A 21,645-nucleotide genomic window follows, 5' to 3' on the forward strand; every position below is an offset into this window, starting at 1 on the left:
GGGGACAAGAGTCGGAGGATACCAAAGGAACAATCAATCTCACAAGTCGAAAACAAACCAAGTAAACAACGCCACGTCCAAAGTAGAAAAATACAAACAGACAAAAAAGCAGCACACAAAACAACATAGGAAACAAAATATTGAATAACACGGACCCCATCAAAACTGGGGTGATCTCAAGTGCCCCTAAAGGGTAAGGAAATCCCGATAAACTGTTGCCGGTTTGGTTTCAGTTCATTCAATGCGCAATGTGGAGTAAAAGTTCTTTACGCATTTTACCTTTCGGTATGTGAGCCATATTGGACTTTCTATCAGGACCAAAGTATAATTGCTTGGTAAATACCTGCGGGAAAAGCTAAACATGATCAGCATTCTTTTAATAATATCTTTACTTCAATATGATATGAAGGAAAACATACTAGTAGTACTCAATTGGATATGGATGTAAAATCGATGTAAACGTTGACCATTTAGACTATCCTATTGGATTCAAAAGTAACGACATTTATCAAGATCTTTTCAGGAAAATATCTGTCCAACTACATGTTCAGGATTTCATTTCTACAAAATGCTTGAATGTCGGTCTCCTTTGTCCTTTTAGTCGTATCAATCTCTCCATCAGAACACAAGTAATGACAGTTTGGGACTATTCAAATGAACATTTCTGAACAGCATTATGTTAATTTCTGGAAAATGTTTTTTGGGATGAAAGCAAACAGTTATTCCCAATAGGGTTTCAGTATGAACTTTGATGTCTGCTGAGTGTCGTATAAAATTTTCGATCGACACAAGCATACAACACTTGTAGCCAATCTTATCATTGATGTCCAGACCCTTGACGATACATATACACTGGACTTTTTTCAGAACCTCTAAAGGAAGATATACTACTATGTCACAATTAGTTTCAATTGGTGCATCCGTTCTTGAGAAGTTTCGAAAAGAAAGTATGGCCGTTTATAAACGAATTGACCCAATAAAAAATCTTTAAGGACCTTGAAGTGAACATCTCTGCCAGACTTTATTTTTACAAACTGTATATTTGATATTTATTGCAATGTTTTATTAATGAAGATAATGTGGCTATCTGATAAACAGATATGTATGACGATTTTACTGAAGTCACAACCTCACATTTTTTTCTATTTTTAAACTATGGAAATTAAATAAATTCACACAATAACTTTTGAATTTACAGTATTTTTTTGGATGCAGACTATCAAAATGCGAAAAGCAAACAAACAAATGCATTAGCGCCAATTATGGGAAAATCTCATAAAAAATAAATATATATATTATTGATGGTTATCACTGTTTATCTAAGAATCGATGATATATACATGCAAATGTTGCAATGCATCAGTCTTCATCTACTTAACAGCCTGCATATGATAATATAAAACAAAAAGATATCTAACAAGAGGATAAATATTTTATTTAATCATTGTGACTTTTTCATTGGATATAGCTATATGTTAAATCATTAAAATGTTTAATCAACACCCTCTTTTAACTCAACCTTATATATAGTTCAGTTATAAATCAGTAAACATGTAAAATGAAGAAAAATAATTGAACCCATGTGAGCACATAAAAAACAAATTTGCAAAACCAAATGTCTTTATTCAGACTGTTTAGTGTTTCTTTTAATTTAGCAGACCACACATGAAAGCCGGTTAAATTATGCCAAAATAGTTAAAGTGATACAACAGTTCCCTAGCACAGTATTGGAAGAAATCATGTCGAAATAAATGAATACCACAAAACTGTACCAAAGATAAACCTTGAATTCAGATAATGGTTTGTAAAATAAGGTGGATGTTTATCTCTTACAAATGCCAATCCTTTCATATTCACATAATTTTATTGAAGTTTGTTAAGCTGATGGAATAGACAATTAAGTTATTTCTATAATGCAACTAGATTACTCAGTCCCAATTGAAACCTTAACTACAAGTAAAAAATAAAATATAACACTTAATAAGTAATCAAAATTGTATATCTTTAATGCATACTCATTCATTTCATTTCATCAATTCTTTTAATTATAAATTAATTATTTTTCATCATTAAAAAATACAATATCAGTTAATAACCTCTGTATATAATTATCAATATATAATAATAAATAACAAAGAAAACAAGAAATTGATATAAAAATATATTAGTTCTAGGTAACATCCTCATAGATATTCTGAACAAACATTTGTTCTATAACATTTAATGTACATTGTTATTCCTATACATTTTGATCAGTTACATTAGGTGCAATATTAGTTGTTGTGCAAACAGGTTCATAATCTGGTATTCCGTTAGAAAAAAAAAACAAAAAGACAGTGTCATCTTACTACATGCATCTTGTATATACAAAAAAATGTTTACTGCTTATTAAGTAGATAAATGAAAATAAGATAGAAACTGTCAATGGAATAGCATCCCTACAAAAGAATATAAAATCAAAAAGTGCATTTGTACTTCAACACATGCAATATGCCATATAGTTTAGAGTTTTAAATATATGAGCATAATGCGAATTGACTATTTGAACCTAACAGAGCATAAAGCAAGTACAGAACAGCATAAAATATTGAATATATAATATTTTGACAAGGGGCATGTAAGAACATATTGAGATCTGGTATCTTTCGAAATATAAACATGGTAGAGCATATTGCGCTTGTTAAAACTAAAACTATAAACCTATCAACCCCAAAATAATCAATTCCGACAATGAGCATTGGTTGAGAAATATTCGAAATCGAGACAAACTTAGCATTACGAAACTAATCGAGAAATATGCAAATAATATCAATATGAAACAATATAATATGAAATGGGGAAACTAGCTATTAAAATATACATGATTGCTTTGTATCAAAAATTCATGACTCGTAATAATATAGGACTACACGACAAGAGTAGTTTACGATAAATAATTTCTTATTATTTAAAATTAACAACATGTGAAAATTACGCATAACGCGTTTATAAAAATAATCAATATCTTATCCTTGCGGAACTGACCTTAATTCGTATTAAGTATGAACAAGCGATTAGTTTAAATTATCATTTCCCACATGCGAGCGTAAAACTTAATTATATAACGCGTTTAAAAAGTACAGAAAGTTTGTAAAGAATAAACCAACCTTTTTTTGAACATATATACATCTATTTACACCGATCGAGAAACAACAATTTGATCTTAATTTCTTTCCTTGCAGAACTCATAGATAATTAACTTCAACTTTACTAAATAAAATGAAAATGAAACTTGACGAAGTTTCATGATGCAATTAAATGAAATAATAAATAAAAATACTTGACTCACCTGAAAACAGTCAAAACAAACACAGTGAATTTGGTTGTAGAACTTGTATCGTCTAAAGCGCATTCGATAATGCCACTTTTAGGACCGAAATTCACTTGTTGGATTTTGCGTTACTGTTTCAGGTTCGTCCAATCAGATTTGTAAACAATCAAGCTATCTTAGTTACCCTGATATTTTGGGATAAAAAGGGGCGTCGAAAGGTCTTTGCTGGACAGGACAAAGAACCCTAATTGACCAGGTTACCTAGACATATGTTGTTTACACAACAACTTGTTTGTATTTACCGGATAATAGAATTAATAAAAAACATGTCTAATTGTGTCCACTTGGCTTGTCGCTAAACATCTTAAATTGATAAAAATAATGCCTAACAAAGAGAAAATCTAAAGTGACAAATGCCAAAATAAATATCTGTTAGATTTGAAATTTTTATCTTAAATATATCGAGAATATAACAATGATTTCCTTCAACAATAATTGAAACAGAAATACTTTTAATTAATTCTGCAGCTTCGAAATGGACTTTAAATAAATAAATTAAATATCTTAAACTTATGCCTTTTTGCTGAAAACTAGATGTTCACCAAAATATACAATAAGGTCTAAAATGACTCCATGACATGACACATCCTCAAAATATGAAAAACTTATGTGCTGATCATTGGTGTTGTTTTATAAGAACACAACAGCGGATTCCGATCTCAATAAACGTTTCGAATACATGGCTATTAATCACGATTTTAATGGTTTATTATAATGCCTTTTTCAACACATATGTACTGAAAATAATAACTTTAATAATTTAACTGAAGAAGAAAAAAATCATTTTTTAATAAATTCATCAACGCCTTTACAAACAAATAAGTTAGGATCCTTCTTGAAAAAGTCATTAGAAATAAGGGCAAGGGACTCTAAACAGCTTGTTTGTTGTTAAAATTTTGATGCTGTTTTTATTGTGTATGTTTGATATGTATGTATATATATGTTTTTTGTTTTTTGTGTTAATATATATTGGTCACAAACTATAAAGTTTATATATTTGATTTGATTTGGTTTGATTTGATTTGATTATTAATTAATGTATCTTCATTTATGTTTATTAATCAATGTTTTGATTTTTATTATCAAATGAATTTATTATTGAAAATGTTTGAAACAATCAAACAAAAATTAAAACAACAAAAAACCCCAATATTTAGCTCACTAGACCTGAAAGGTCAAGTAAGCTTTTCTCATCACTTGGCGTTCGTCGTCCGTCGTTAACTTTTACAAAAATCTTCTCCTCTGAAACTACTGGGCCATTTTTTACCAAACTTGGCCACAGTCATCATTTTTATATAGTTTCAAAAAAAAAAGTGTCCGATGACTCGAACAACCAACCAAGATAGCCGCAATGACTAAACATAGAACATAGGGGGGGGGGGATTTAGATTTTGGCTTATATCTCTGAAACCAAGGCATTAAGAGCAAATCTGACATAGGTAAAATTGTTTATCAGGACAGGATCTATTTGTCCTGACATTTTCAGACAAATCCGTTATCTGGTTGCTGCCCCTGAATTGGTAATTTTAAGGAGATTTTGCAGTTTTGGGCTAATATCTTGAATATTATTATAGATAAACTGCAAAGAGCAATAATGTTCATCATAGTAAGATCTACAAATAAGTCACATGACCAAAATGGTTCTTGCCCTGTAAAGTCAAATTCAATAATTTTTCGTAAATTTTTGTAATCTTTTACAAGAATCTTCTCCTGAAACAACTCCGACAAATCAAAGCAAACTTGGTCACAATCAGCATTAGGGTATCTAGTTTTAAAAATGTGTCTGATGACCCTGCTTGCCAACCAACATTGCAGACATGGCTAAAAATAGAACATAGGGGGAGAATGCAGTTTTCACTTATATCTCTGAAACTAAAGCATTTAGAGCCAATCTGACATGAGTCAAATTGTTTATCAGGTGAAAATTTATCTGTCCTGACATTTTCAGACATATCGGACAATCCGTTATTGGATTTCATTCATTAATTGTAAATAAAAATATCACGTGCGCGACACGGGCTCCTGGGAGCTTCTAGTTTCTTATAGCTTCGTAAATAATTACATTACATATATTAAAGCAGTTGAGGAACAGGTCAACATATTCATTCCTACCACTATTACATTGATGACAAATACTGACTGTTACAAGTTGAAAACATACTTTTACAAAGAAACAAGAATGTGTCCCCAGTACACGAATGCCCCACTCGCACTATCATTTTCTATGTTCAGTGGACCGTGAAATTGGGGTAAACCCTCTAATTTGGCATTAAAATTTAAAAGATCATATCATAGGAAACATGTATACTAAGTTTGAAGTCGATTGGACTTCAACTTCATCAAAAACTACCTTGACCAAAAACTTTAACCTGAAGCGGGACAGACGGACGAACTAACGAACGAACGGACGGACGGACGAACGGACGCACAGACCAGAAAACATAATGCCCCTCTACTATCGTAGGTGGGGCATAAAAATAGATTTTGGTTACTGCACATCTAGAATACACAAAAAATCATTACATCGCTGGTCTAAATGTTGTTAATTCCTTGACGAATTCATTTTTACAAAATTATTTTTCTCCTACAAACTACGTTTATACTGACCGAGTTCGTAAAAATGAAAGGATATCATGAAGGAAATAAAACAAAAACATAGGTCGATGAACAACAGACCTGAAGCTCAAAGAAATAGAATAAGAAAAGTTTGACCTTAACTGAAAATATTTCGAAAGATAAAAAATTGGCATCCATTTGATCATATCTTCTTATGTGATTCCATAAGTTGTCATGAAATAAAGTGATTTGATAATTAAGTAAGAGTTAATTGAAACACAGAAATGATCTTTTGGAGAACATTATTTGTCCAAATGTAAAAAAAAGGGATAATTACAGATGTTTGTTACTCATCATAAATAGACATTCTACTATGTTTTGCAGCTGCATCAATGCTTTTATGCAACTGAGTGTTATCTATAAATATACCTGATAAAATAGAATAATTATTCTGAATATTGAGGTGTTTATATGTCATATGGTTCTGTCTAATGCTGGTGGAAACATATTTTTGAAGAGATTTTACAAAAGGTTTAAAAAATAAAAGAAAGATAATAACATAATACAAATTATAAAAACTAGAGGCTCAGAGGAGTATGTAACATTAAAGCGCAACAATTGCACTCATCTTTTACACAATAACTTTTAATTTAGTTTTTCTCTATATATCACAGGTAAACGATATCATTATAGCCATAGCATGTACAAACAATCATTCTTAAACGTTGATTTCTCTTATTGTAACCAATGAGTGGATCTTTTAGATGTTTACAGATTATGTTACAAAAACTGTTTGACAAGCTGACAAAAAGATCTGAAGATCCCAAATTCCTACTTCACACCTTAACACGTAATAAACAAATGCAACATCGAGTTAATCTCACAATTTAAAAATGAAATCATGTCTTGTTTTTATAGAAACATACTTATATGCATCAAATATGCAAACTTGAAAATACACCAATAAATACATAACATAGATATTTAAAGAGCATGCAACAATAATATTATATGATTGTCTTGCATAACCATTATGTGTGTTTACTTGCACCATACCAATGTGTTGTCACCATTACTTGTTCCATCATACTCATAAATCTGAAGATGAAAGAAGGCAATCATAAAATGAATATAAAACCAGAATGTGTATCCCTACGAAAATTTAAATACTTTTGAAAAGTCTTATAAACTTTTAGATTTACATTCTAAAGACGTATTCCACATCTTCAATTCAGTCTTTATTATTTTTGAAAACTTTGATTTTTCTACACTTTACATGACTATTCTATAATACTCATTATATACTATATATAACATACATATACACTTCACTGTCTCGTGAACCATAGCTTTTTCTATATAAATATTTATCTAAAATATAAATTCCTTCATTAAGGTGCCACGAAAAATCTAATTTAAAGAAAAAGCGCTGAACAACAGATAAATGTATTTCGCGAATGATATCACCAACATATAAGACATTATGATTGACAACCTATTTCTTTAGGTTGTTGGGTTGATATATCAGAAGAGCTGTATGGATATTTATAGTGCAGAACTAATATATGTAAGACGTATTTATGTACGCATGTGCTATATAATGCATACAGACAATAATAAAATGATTCTTTCAAACATTTTCAATCTTACTTATATATAATAAGACATTTTCCTTTCGTTTGATGTGTTTGAGCTTTTGATTTTGCCATTTGATAATGGAATTTGAATTTAGAATTTTCCTTGGGTTTCGGTATGTTTATTATTTTACTTTTTAAATAGTGTGTAACCGAAAAAAAAAGTGTGAACCGCGATCTAACCCTTCTTCGCTCATTAGGTTCATTTTTCATTTTATCAATGTTACATCTTGGTTTTTTTGTGTAGTCATAATAATATCTGTCCCTTTTCAACTTACAACTTTATCTATTGATGAATGTATCTTCTATTTTTAATGGGAAATCTGTGTACTACTTTACCTGTCATAGTAAATTATAATGAAGATTTTTCTCAGCTACAAATATAGTCAGATTCTAAACTTCGAATAGCATCGGTTATTGTGTAGTTTGTCCATTCGCCTGGAATGTCTGGAAGTTTAGCATCGTAGACTTCAGTTAATTGGTCTTTTAAAGTACACATAAACCAATTCCAATAGTTTGGTTTATCATTTGGTAAGGATGTAATTTTCCAATCGCTAAATTCTTTTTGGTATTCTCCGAAGAGTCGTAGACGTTCTTCTATCTTAAATTTGTACCCCTTATCAGAAGATTGAATTAAATAGTTACAGTTTTCAGTGATTAATTTTTGACTGTGAGTATCCCTAAACCCGTACACCCCTAATGGTCTGTGTTGCATACATCGGTGGTTAAATCCCTGTTTAATATGGTCTTTATCAGCATACAGGCAAGGTTCACGACAAAATGGACAACATTCTGAGCATCCCCAAAGTGTGTCGACTATTTTCGTGTATGGGTTATCCACCCAGTCAACCGTTTTTTCATTGGTATTTTTAAATGTTTGCACAATTCCATTCTTCATATTATCGAGGCGAGAATTTAGAAAAGACATAAACGTTTGTATGCAAGCATCTTGATATTTATGGTGGTACATAGGTGTTAGATCAGCTGATGACAGCGGTAACTGATTGGAAGCTTGTATATGTTTTAGAAAACTATCCATCCATTTTGGTAAGTTGTCTTTTTCTTCTGAATGTACATGTTTTATACAGGTACCTACAGTTTTAAATATTTTTTCAATTTTTTTATTTGCAAGTTTAGCATAAAAATTCATTCCTGATTTCTTGTAATGAAAGATCTTTTTGTTGGTAAAATTTGTCAACCATGTTCTTGCGTACTGATTTGGGTCTAATATATATCGCACACACTCAGAAAAATCTCCTGTTGCAAAATCGCACATCATTTTCTTTAAAACAAACGATTTTTGACATTCAAATGTGAAAACAATGATTTCTTGTTGAATATCAATTGGCAACAGTTTGGAGACATATTCTGTAATCTTATCTGTAATCAAATTGATGAACGATTCGACAATTGTTCTGGCGCTCTCTTTATTTGTTCCTTGTGTTAGAAAAACTTTTCGCCGAGCTGAAACAGGCGACGACTGCATTTCTTTTTTACGACTTGTTAATAATTTGTCCAGTTGTTCGTCAGCCTGTTTGATTACCTTCGTTTTGTGGTCATACAAGCAAGTAACAGTTCTTTCTTTCCACTTTTGGTCACTGTCAGTGTAAGATCTCCTTTTAGCGATTGCCGATTTCCCCAAACACTTTTCTAGTTCGGTTGTTTTGCGATCAACATAATTTTTTACATCAGATCTTAAATCCTGTACTTTGTGTACAACTTCTTCTTTTGATTCACATTTTTGTACTTCACATGTAGCTTTACCTAAAACTAAATTTTGAGCAGTTTCGTGCAGGTTCCATTTCAGGTCTTGTAAAAGTCCATGCGTTTTGTTATCGTTTTTGAAAGTATTTTTGCGTCTAGACTTCCGATTTGAGTTTGAGCGTACAAACATATAGGGATCATTATCTTTACGTGCTGATAGTTCTCGTTGTGGTCTTTGTATTGAGCCTGTAAACATAAACAAGCATTGCTATAATCATATAAGATTAAAAACAAGAATATTAATAAATTATGTAAGGTTTTTATTAACTGCTACAGTCAGGATTCTACATCGTCAACATTATCTCCCCATTACGCCAGTTCATTTTTACAATTGTAGAAATGGAAGCCATTTTAGGGATGACGCGCTGCCAATTTAGATCTTGAAAACCAATAAATTTATCCACATAGCACTGTTACGATTCTAATATATGTCAGTTGTATTTTAAAAAAGACTAAGGTATATACTAGCTAATGAGCACCAGTTAATGTTCTTGTCTGCATTGAGTCAACTTAATAAATATTTTGTGGAAGGGCAGACTAAAAGTTATTTGCATCCTTTAATGAAAAATGTGCAAACAAGATTTAAAATACCCATAACACTTCGATTTTGTACATTTCATAAGCATGAGGATTATATAATATAGTTACATACGAACTTATAGCCCGATAAAAGTATCATATTTTCCCTGAATTTTAAGAAAATAAACAAAAAAACTGACAAAAAAGTCTCATTTTTGCAGAGTTATCCCCCTTTCCAATGTTAATTTCAATAAAAAAAAAAAAAAAATGCAAAATTTGAGTTTTCCTCAAATAAGTTTTTATTGGACATTTTTCCGTGTATATTTGGGACTTGATGCTATAGTTGAGAGCTAAAACAATTTCTGTTGCAATTAGTTTGAGGTTCAAATTTAGCATTTATCGACTTCTCTAACAAAGAGCTTCGATTTATTTGTTCTAGTTTAACCGGATTTCCGCCTGCTACAAACACAAAAAACCCGATATGACCATTTACAAATCAGGGATTAGGATGAACAATGTATCTACTAGTATGTTAATTTTATACATAGAAAGATAATGATTTGTTTCTCTTTTTGGGATGATAATAACTAGTCAACAATTTATCCTATTAATCATAGGTTCTGAAACATGGTGGATAGACATATAGAGATTATCTGATAAATACAATCTGCCTTTGCATTATTGGCGGAAAAGACATATGACCTTATCCACCACCCCAAAACGCCAAAACGTATTTTAAAAGGAATATTTTGATAAACAGTTAATAGGATAATATTTATATGATACAGATGTATAACAGTGCAATATGTTAGAAATCATGCATAACATAGAGAAATCGAAATTGTTTTAATGGGAAATGCATTATGTTAAGAAATAACAAATACAATGCTGAGTCTCTTTTTGAAGAGTTTTATAAAAACGAATCATTGGCTGATTAGGTACTAGGTAATCTGAAACACAGTATGATTTCAGTGAACGGTTATCTTTGCTTGTTCATTCAGATAAAAATTTTGTGTTACATGAGACATGCGATACATAAAGCTTCAAGGTTTAGTTGAGAATAAGGTAAAATTCTTAGCCATGACGTTGTCAGATTATTTTTCGGTGTATGAGTATGACTGACTCGCTGGTATCGTTCGTCCCTCTTTAAGCTAGTTATAATAGTATGATATGAGACAAGTGTTACTTGGTGAGCCCACTGAGGGTTACAAGGGCATGTTTGTTTACTTTATGATCATTATTTATAAGGTTATTCCACTATTCTGTGGAAAGACCTATTGTATTTGTTCTGATTTTGTTTTCTTCTTCCGCTCACTGAAGAAACTTGTTTTGTGGTTTTGCAAGATGTTACTTAATTATTTTGCATATACTTTCGAACAGATATTGCGCTTTTCAACTGTCCTTGTTTAGTTGAAGACTTTTTACTGTAAGAGTTATCTCCCCAAACATTGTTTTCTTTGTGGTGAAATCTCTTTTGTAACCGTAGAAGAAAGCGACAAATTGATTTTTCAAATTGCTCGCTATATCCTCTGGAATTTTTTTCAAATTTTGACAGAAGTGATACGAAGACTCCATATGAGAGTTATTTCCCCTAATGCATTTAAAGTAAATGATATGCATTTGTAACTGGTAAACAACAAAAGAGGGACGAAAGATACCAGAGGGAGAATCAAACTCATAGATCGAAAACAAACTGACAACGCCATGGCTAAAAATAATAACAAATAGACAAATAATAGTACAGAAGACACAACATAGAAAACTAAAGACTAAGCAGCACGAACCCCACCAAAACTGGGATGATCTCAGGAAGGGTAAGCAGATCCTGCTCCACATGTGGCACCGTCGTGTTGCTTATGTTATGACAAATCCGGTAAATAAGGTAGGTCACATTCGTGAAAAGGGAAGAGTATTGTAATTACGGCATAAGTAACATATCCGATATCATATGTGAAAGGGTTATTCCATAACGGTCAACCAACTCGTGAAGGCGTTCGTAAAATTTACGAAGGGATGATTTCCACTTCACAAGTTTGGATCTCTTGGTTTAATAGCTTCCTAGTGAGTAGCAACCCTCTATAAAGGAAATCATAATAGGAAACACAAGCCCAGGAATATCGTATCAATTAGGAGATAAATACTCCGTATGCAGGCGCTACTGGAATGTTGCTACATAGAAATTGAAAGTTCACAATTGGGAAGTTAAAATCCCCTCTTTTGTCGTAAAGTTTTGCATTCAACCGACCCTCATTGTCAATTTCTAGATGTAAGTCAAGTTATGAGTCAGACTTAGCTGTACCTGTAATATCCGTTATCTCTAGTTCGATGGGATAGATTCGTTCAACATAGTCACGAATTTTGTATTATTTAGTGAGAGAATATCATTTATATTTATATAACGTAAAGTTAAAGGATATTTCTAACTTCTTATCTTTTTCCTAAGAAGTTCATGTAGGAAGTCAGCCTCATAATGATAAAGAAACAAGTCGACAAGAAGAGGAGCACAATTGGTTCCCATTGGAATTCCGACAGTCTGTTGAAAAACACGTCCTCCAAACGTAACAAATATGTTGTCAATCAAGAAATCAAGCATCTTGATAATGTCAGTTTCAGAGATTTTTTTGTTTGAATCAGAGTGATTCTTACTGGTACCTTTGATAACTATTTACACCACTGGGTCGATGCCACTTCAGGTGGATGTTTCGTCCCCGAGGATATCACCAGCCAAGTAGTTAACACTTCGGTGTTGATATGAATATCAATAATGTGGTCAAATTTTATAAACTTCCTGTTTACAAAACTTTGAAATTTTCGAAAAACTAAGGATTTTCTTATCCCAGGCATAGATTACCTTAGCCGTATTTGGCACAATTTTTTGGAATTTTGGATCCTCAATGCTCTTCAACTTTATATTTTTGGCTTTATAAATACTTTGAAATGAGCGTCACTGATGGGTCTTATGTAGACGAAACGCGCGTCTGGCGTACTAAATTATAATCCTGGTACCTTTGATAACTATTTTCAAAGTAGGATTTATTCCAGTGATAGATACCTAGGGTCTGTTGATTTGAGGTCCTTGGTTCAAAGAATAGAAAACTATGTCAAGGTCAAAGTTTCAAGTTTAATTCTTAATTTTGACTTTCCTTGTTCCAGTATCTCCTCTGTCATTTTTAATGATATATATATAAAAGAGCTAGTGCAAAATGTTTACCTAGTTGTGATTTAGATACATTTGGTCTGAAAAATCCAATGATATCTTATTATTAAAAACACGTTCTCATCTAAAATTAGAAATTCTCATTAACAGTAATTTGTCATAATTCGTACTCAAATAGGTCGAATTATTGCTCATAAGACAAACTTATGCAAAAAGAGAAAAATAAAGGAAAAAACACATTTTTATTTTATCAAGCACTTGGAAATCGTGAATCTGGCATATTAAACACCTGGTGTATGCTGAACTGAATTGTAATAAATTAACTTGCATTTCTCAGGCCTGTATGCTAGCATACGTACCTGGTGTATGCTAATGTCTACATTTGATTAATACATTGTATTTCTCAGGTATGTATGCTAGCATACGCACCTGGTGTATGCAGAACAGCAAATATTAGATCCGATGTTGTATTTCACAGGTCTGTATGATAGCATACGAACCTGGGTGTTTAAAAAAATCCTTTACGTCAGTATAGTTGTGGTTCTACTTTATAGCCGATTTCAAGTTTGTTTTTTTTAAACTTAAAGCCTACCACTGACCTTTTTATTTTCTCCCGTTGGTAAACAGAAAAGCGCCGGTTAATTTGCAAGGCAAACCGGTAAAGCGTTCACTGTTGTAAATCTATCAATGAAAACCAATTCTCAAGTTCCATGACTATGATCGCTTTATTAACCTAGCAGTTATCTGTTTTGTTTGCAAATTAAAATTACGGAAAAATGAGGCGATCATAATTTGGTTCCAAGTTCGAAGTTGTTGACAAAAATTTATATGACGTCAGGGACCTTCTGACGTGAGGCGGAGGGATATAGACGGATAGCCTTGACTTACACAAGTTGCTTACCAGTACACTTTTATAAAATTAGAATAATAGCAATTGATTACAAAACAATCTGTTTTGTTTATACTTGGTATTGGTAATTATTAAAAAGTCAAAGAAAAAAGGACTATTTATCTGCGGAGTCACGCACTCCATCTAGATGACGTCATTTATAAATGTAAACAATTTGAATGATCAATGAAGGAGTTTCCCTCACGGAGAAGAAAATAGACAAAATACGCTCTATTATCTTGATTTGAATAAACCAGAAGCAAAACAGAATGTCGGATATATTTATGGTAAGTAAACCTAGCTGTTTTTGTACATTTTTCACGATTTCATTTAACACCGTCTTTTTTTTGTACACATGTAGCAAGAGCTTGGAGAGGTAGAATCTATATAAAGGGGTGCTATGCCAGTGCTTTGTGGGAAAACTTTAGTTGATTTATTGAGGGAAACAGTACTGAAGCGTCCATCTCTAAAGAAGTCATGCAGTCATGCAGTGCCCTCCCTATCTCATCCCTTATGAAACTTCTGGATATTCATGTCTTATTCTTACAACTTTTAGGGAAACAACTTTCCCAGGTAAAAAAAGGGGGAAGCTGAGCGCTCACATGTTAAAACCGGCCACACTATATAGTCTTTATATGCCTTTCCCAAGTCAAGAGCCTGACTGTTGAAGTTGTCATTGGTTCATATTTTTCCGGTTTTTCTTTTTCGTAAATTGTTTTGCTATACATTATTATTTCTTATTTTTCATGTTGGGTCCCATAGGCGGATACAAAAGGTACCTGTCCCCCTTTTGTGGGAAAAATTTGGTTGATTATATAGGAATTACTGAACCTTGGCTGGAACCCCCTCCCCCTTTATGAAAATATCTTAATCCGCCACTAGACTGTTTAAATAAATACTGTAACAGGGTAATTTATGAAGATCTTTTTTTTAAGATACTTTATTTCACTAATACATAGGCGTAGTAGGCCCATAAATAATGGTACGTTTTTTGGCAAATTAGACATATGGGACACGGAAGTGTTCCGCCAGCGTCTTACGGCAGAGGGTTTGGGGGGCCATTCAAGGCCCCCAGAAGCTCTGGGGTTCATAGCGTTAAAATCCTGCATTCTGGGCGTTTCCTGCCACTAAAAATCGTTTCTGAAAAGCAGCATTTTTTACTCGACAATTTGAAAAAAATCAAGTATATTAATGTCTGTGTCTTGCAGTTTTTGTAGTTTGTTTCCATTTTTGTGTCATTTACAAAGCATGCAATTATTGCGCAAAATTCATTATAAGAAAAATATAAGACCAGAGGTTCCTTGCTACAAGTTAGGACAGGCGCAAAATTGCTGTAATGTAAACTTTAAGACAACCACTTCGTCAGTAGGGGGTCGTCTTGGCCTTGTAATTTTTTTTTTTTTTTTAAATCATGCAGCGACTGTCAAGATGAAGTACTTAAATAAATCACTATGTTCTTGCAATAATTTGCATCTTGTCTATTTGTCAAGAGTGTTCAAATTGGAAAAATGAATGTTACTAAGGAAATGACATATTTCATTCATCTTCAATCAATCACATCCATGGCGACAATTTGTTTTTCAAGGGAACGAGTTCAATTCAACCACTATAAAGAACCCTTAGTTCATATAAACTTTAAAATCAGTAATCGTGATATAAAGATAACGCTAAACGGGTCTTTGTTCTGTGTATTTTGGACAGTCATTATTTTGGATATATGTATCTGGGATCTAATCCTTCTTGCCTGTTTACATAAGGAAATAGCTATTAAATATTTCACCATATATATATAGATCACTACCGTCTATATACTAGTAACGAAGTCTGTTTAATGTTCACATGTTTAATCATATAAAAGTACATGTATATATGATATATTTAAAAGGTTCACAGCCCAGGTTCACAGTTAAAAATTCCAATACAAAACGTTACTGAGTTCCAACTCTATAAAACAACATGTTACTTCATTATAATCTATATCGCAACTTAATTGTTACTTCAAGCTACTACACCAATATAAGTGATCAATGCAAAAAGTGTCTTACAAAATCGTGCTATGAACCGCTGTCCTTAAATTAGATTAAACCTTGCTTTGATAAACGTCCAAATATTATTACAATTCTACTGTGCAACTCATGTACTGTACACACTGTCACATTTAATAAACAAGATGAAAGATCATACAACAAATTAAGTATAATTGACCATCAAATCTTTGATGTAGTTGACCACGCCACATCAATGTTAAAGTGAAATGTAAAATATTTACTCGCATATATATATATATGTATATAATATGTAGTTTTCATTTCTCGTTTCAGCATTATTCAAACATTGGCTATACCTTTCATGTAACTATTTATGTGTTGCTTATGAATTTAATTGTAACACTACTTAGTGACTGGATAGGTTAAACCAATGCCTTCCTAGAAAACTATGACACCAATGAACAACACCAGTCTTTTTGCTGTTCCTGCTAATAATGTATGCATGGCTTCACTAGAAAAGGCATCAATTCTTTGGCTTTCCTGGTTGAAGGATTTGTTTTTACAACTCCAGTGTATACACAATTGTTACCATAGTATATAGTTGGTTGACCGTTATGGAATAACCGTTTCACAGATGATATGGGATAGGTTTCTCACGTCATAACTACAATCCTCTTCCCTTTTCATGAATTTTACTTACTGTATAAAGCTAGTTAAATCGGGTTTGTAAAAACATGAGCAACCCGATGCTGCCACTGTTGGACATTTGGAGCAGTATCTGCTTACCCTTCTGGAGCACCTGAGATCATCCCCAGTTTTTGGTTAGGGTTCGTGTTAATTGCTCAGACTGTGTTTGTTTTCTATGCTGTTTCTTGTGTACTTTAATTTGTATATTTCATGTCATGGTGTTATCAGTTTATTTTCGATTTATGAGTTTGCCTGTTCCTCTAGTATCTTTCGCCCCTCTTGAAGTCTATAACTTAGAGAATGATGAAAAATGATAGTTTTGCAATTCAAAATATGAATACAATATAAGGCTGGTTAGAATGCAAACCATTCAGCTTGCTTAATATCTAATAAGTGCCACCAAATATGCAGACATTTAAGACTGGGGCAAACCATACACAATAACACAAGCTTACTAAACACCAGCTTGGTTTGACAATTATACTAGAATGTATGTAAAACTGCAATTCAATAAAACATAGATTGGTATACAAGCAATTAAAGCTTGTATGTATCCATGCAAGAAAAATAAGCTTTCACCGTACACCAGTGTTGCATGCAAGAATACCGTGAACTGAAAATGTCAAACAAATATGCAAACTTTTATGTTCCAAAGGGTATAGGATTATACGTTGGTATACCGACAATCAAACCCATGAATTCCATTGTTTTACAAGGGTTTATTGAAAAGCGGGGTAGTATACGGGAATTAACCCCTGAGTGTTGCAGTTAAGAACTAAGAGCTTTCTTTCAAATTCAAATGAAGTTGAAGGCTATACATAATTCCTTACATCCATGTAATTCAACCTTTTCATTTCACAATCATACACATCTCCTTATTTTCTAAGGGAGGTATGCAAACATAATTAAATAAGAAATGTTACTACTCAGTAAATACTTAGCATTCAGGCATACAGACTTGCCAATACAAACATGAATCCAGAATAAAATTTTAGAATCCATGCAGGCATACAAGTACCTTGCAGAAAAAAAGCCAAAATAAATTTTAAAAAAAATCGGTTTACATATCCCAGGTTCGTATACAGGCATACAGACCTTATCTATGCCAAAATAAATATATTAAAGGTTCTAAATACACCAGATTTGTATGCAGGAATACAGACCTGACAAATACTTATATACGCAGAAAGTGAGAGTTTAACATACACCAGGTCGGTATGCTAGCATACAGACCTGACAAATACTTGTATGTACATAGAGTGAGTTTTTAACATACACCATGTCAGTATGCTAGCATACAGACCTGACAAATACTAGTATATATGCATAGAGTGAGAGTTTAACATACACCAGGTCGGTATGATAGCATACAGACCTGACAAATACTAGGATGTGCATAGAGTGAGAGTTTTGCATTAACCAGGTCGGTATGCTAGCATACAGACCTGAAAAATGCTAGTATATGCATAGTGAAGGTTTAGCATTAACCAGGTCGGTATGCTAGCATACAGACCTGAAAAATACTAGTATATGCATAGAGTGAGAGTTTAACATACACCAGGTCGGTATGCTAGCATACAGACCTGACAAATACTAGGATGTGCATAGAGTGAGAGTTTTGCATTAACCAGGTCGGTATGCTAGCATACAGACCTGAAAAATGCTAGTATATGCATAGTGAAGGTTTAGCATTAACCAGGTCGGTATGCTAGCATACCGACCTGAAAAATACTAGTATATGCATAGAGTGAGAGTTTAACATACACCAGGTCGGTATGCTAGCATACAGACCTGACAAATACTAGGATGTGCATAGAGTGAGAGTTAAGAATTAACCAGGTCGGTATGCTAGCATACAGACATGAAAAATGCTAGTATATATGCATAGAGTGAGAGTTTAGCATTAACCAGGTCGGTATGCTAGCATACAGACCTGAAAAATCCTTGTATATGCATAGAGTGAAAGTTTAGCATTAACCAGGTCGGTATGCTGGCATACAGACCTGACAAATTCTAGTATACACATACAGTGAGGTTTTAGCATACACCAGGGTGGTATGCAGGCATACAGACCTGACAAATACAAGTAAGAGAAAAAAGACTTAATTTAGCATTCTTTTCATTGAAACATCTGAAATAAAGATGGGTAAATGCTATGTTATGTATATATTTCAAAAATGACATAAAAGTATAACAAAAATGCAGAATGAGTATCTTTTTAAGGTTTATTTACTTGAACTTTTTCCTTGGTGTTAAAATAGTTCATTCTAGCATCCTATGAAAAAGGTTTATGATAAAATGATGAAATTTTGGTTCGCATTTACAAAGATAGATCACAAATCTTGCCAAAAGATGACAAACAAATATTGTTAATGCTATACAGTGAGTTTTTAACGCGAAATATATCAATAATCCCAAATGTTGTAGCCTTTTCACACAAAAATAAGTTAAGTGGCATATGAGAATTTCTAATTTTAGATGAGAACGTGTTTAAAAGAGTTATTGGACCTGAAATGATTTAATGTAAGGTTAATTGATTATTACTCTATCTTAGTACATGATAAAGCCAAAAGTGAAGTCAATGGATCTTCGAGGTTTTCTAACATATTTGTATGATTTCACTTCTCAATTTGAAAGTCTCGTTCTATTGAAGTACTCTACATTTGAAAGATTACTTAGTATATTCATTTCGTTAGCTATCTTAGTACGTAATGTATACAGCAGCAAAATACTATGTTTGAAATGTTGAAATTGAAAGAATATAGGCGCATCAACGAGCAAACCAATCAAATTCAAAGTTTAAAAAAGCACATGACTTTAATGAATGATACGGACCAATCAAATTTGATTTAAAATTGAAAAATAAGGCGCAAAATTTAACAAACCAATCAATTTCAAACATATAACCACATGATTTAGATGAGTTATATCTGAAAGGTCAAAGGTAAAAGTAAAAATGAGGAAAAAGTTCAAAAGCAAAGATGGAAGAAAGATGTGAAATGGTTTTGAAAGTAAATGAGAAGGAAACGGATAAATTGGTGATATTTTTGAATGAGCTCAATATGACATCATGTATTGTTTGTATTTCTATTTTTTATTCATTAAGTTTAAACTGTATATATATTTTAGTAAAACAATATTTTGTAAATGTCAATTGAATTATGTTATTGTTTTATCATCATGTGACAAATATATATGTATGTATATGTATTTATTTATTCATGACTGCAATTTCATTTTTTAAAAGAAATTTTTAAAAGAGAAAAAGCTATAAAAAGAATGAAATTGGAAGTACTTCTTCGAGCCATAGAAACAATCAGGATGAAAAAGGTGACAGAAATGACAATAATGACTAATTAGATCCAAATCCAGGCCATAATGACATTGAATTACGACAAGGATATTGTTCTTATTGTTTCATTGATCCATGTGTTTCTACCTCAAACATTACTCCTCCATGAATGGCAAACCATACTCAAATACAAACCCCCAAATACGAAAAGGGATAAATGGAAGATTTTAGAAATGTATAAACAATTCTTCCACGATATTTAGATAAAAAGAAAAGAGTTGGAAGTGGTGAATGGGTTGTTATGCACCAACAGATGTCTCATATCTATTTCGTTACAGATTAGAATGTCAGCATCAATCTTTTGGAAATAGCAAATAGGAGAGATACATTGTCATGCATTGTGTAATGTTATGTGTAAAATATTTTCATAATAGCTTAAAAAGAAATACAAACTATCATAGATAATAAAATAGATCAAGATGGCCGCTGAGCTGATAACACTGTGAAAAGTCAGCTCCCAATTTTTGCAATATTTTCAGCAGTTTAAATGTCTGAAATGGATTAATTTTATGGCCAAGAAGAAGTTTTTGAAGTGATGCATCCATTGATATGCTTTTTGTGTGATATATTTCAAGAAAATAGGCAATATTAGACATTTTCAAGGATTTTATTGTGTAAACTTGAATGATTGAATTTATCTACAATAGACTTATATAATTATATTGTGTGCAATATGCCTGGAGGTAGTAACCCTTCAAATAGACTTTCAAGTCAATCAGCAGATAAACAGAAACTGGTAAAAACTGTTCAGTCTTTATTAACAGCTAAGAAAGATAAAGATAATAGTAAACAACCCACAGAGAGAACTCGCTCAGATGTGTCAACAGATTCTAATACAAGTATGGATTTATCAGGGATAATAAATTTTCAAAAAGACCTAGATGGAATCAAGTTTAGCCTCAGGGATGTTACAACAAAAGATGATCTGAATGAAGTAACAAAAGACCTGGTCAAAACAGCTGACCTTGAAAATATGGTTACTGGTATTATGAAAAAAACTTTTTAGTAAATTTGAATCCACTTTAGATAAAAAGATGAATGAGAGATTGAATAAAACCCAAACAGACATGCAAGAAAAGGTGGAGGCCTTATCAATTGAAAATGAACATTTGAGAAGGAAGATAGATCAAAATGAAGCCAAAACAAAATCAATTAAAAAAGAACTGTCTGAAACAACAGAAAATGCTAAAGTAACAAATATAAGCAGTAACTACAATGAACAATACTCCAGAAAGAATAACATAAAGGTATATAATTTTCCCTGGAAAGAGCAGCAAGATCTCCGTCAAGATTTTATACAAATGGTAAAGTCTGACTTAAATATAACACTGCATGACCGAGATATTGTAGCCATTCATCGTTTACCTGCACAGCGAGAACCACGACCACTAATCGTAAGGTGTTTTAATACTGATGTAAAGAGGAGTATAATGAGAAAAAGAAAAGAACTAAGAAACAAAGTAAAATTTGTAGATGATGTTACCACCAGAAATATGGCTTCTATAAAAAGACTAGAAGATAGTGGAAGGTTTGATCAGGTGTGGTATTTCAACTGTGGCATTTATGGCAGAACTGATAATGGTCTCCAAATGAAATATGGGTTGTGTGATGACATTAACAGAAGACTGAGAGAAGGGAAGTAACTCTGACTTTTTGGAGGTTAAGAAATATACATGTACTTTGTTAATTTAGACTACTCAATAATGAAAGAAGGGAGATAATTCTAGCT

At 32.4% G+C, this 21,645-nt stretch overlaps 1 protein-coding gene across 1 annotated transcript in view; it reads right to left on the reverse strand.

Annotated features, from left to right (window-relative positions):
- Window positions 1–1,459: 1,459 nt before the first annotated feature.
- The window catches only part of LOC139484022 (uncharacterized), a 32,036-nt gene continuing 11,850 nt past the window's right edge, over window positions 1,460–21,645 (reverse strand). The window contains exons 4-5 of the mRNA XM_071267744.1: window positions 7,900–9,510; window positions 1,460–7,024 (exon numbers count right to left, since the gene is read on the reverse strand). Of these exons, the coding sequence (XP_071123845.1) occupies window positions 7,931–9,510 (1,580 nt within the window). The 3' untranslated portion in view covers window positions 1,460–7,024; window positions 7,900–7,930. The remainder of the gene's footprint in view (window positions 7,025–7,899; window positions 9,511–21,645) is intronic.

Source organism: Mytilus edulis, chromosome 8 (assembly GCF_963676685.1).
Source record: "Mytilus edulis chromosome 8, xbMytEdul2.2, whole genome shotgun sequence".
NCBI lineage: Eukaryota > Metazoa > Mollusca > Bivalvia > Mytilida > Mytilidae > Mytilus > Mytilus edulis.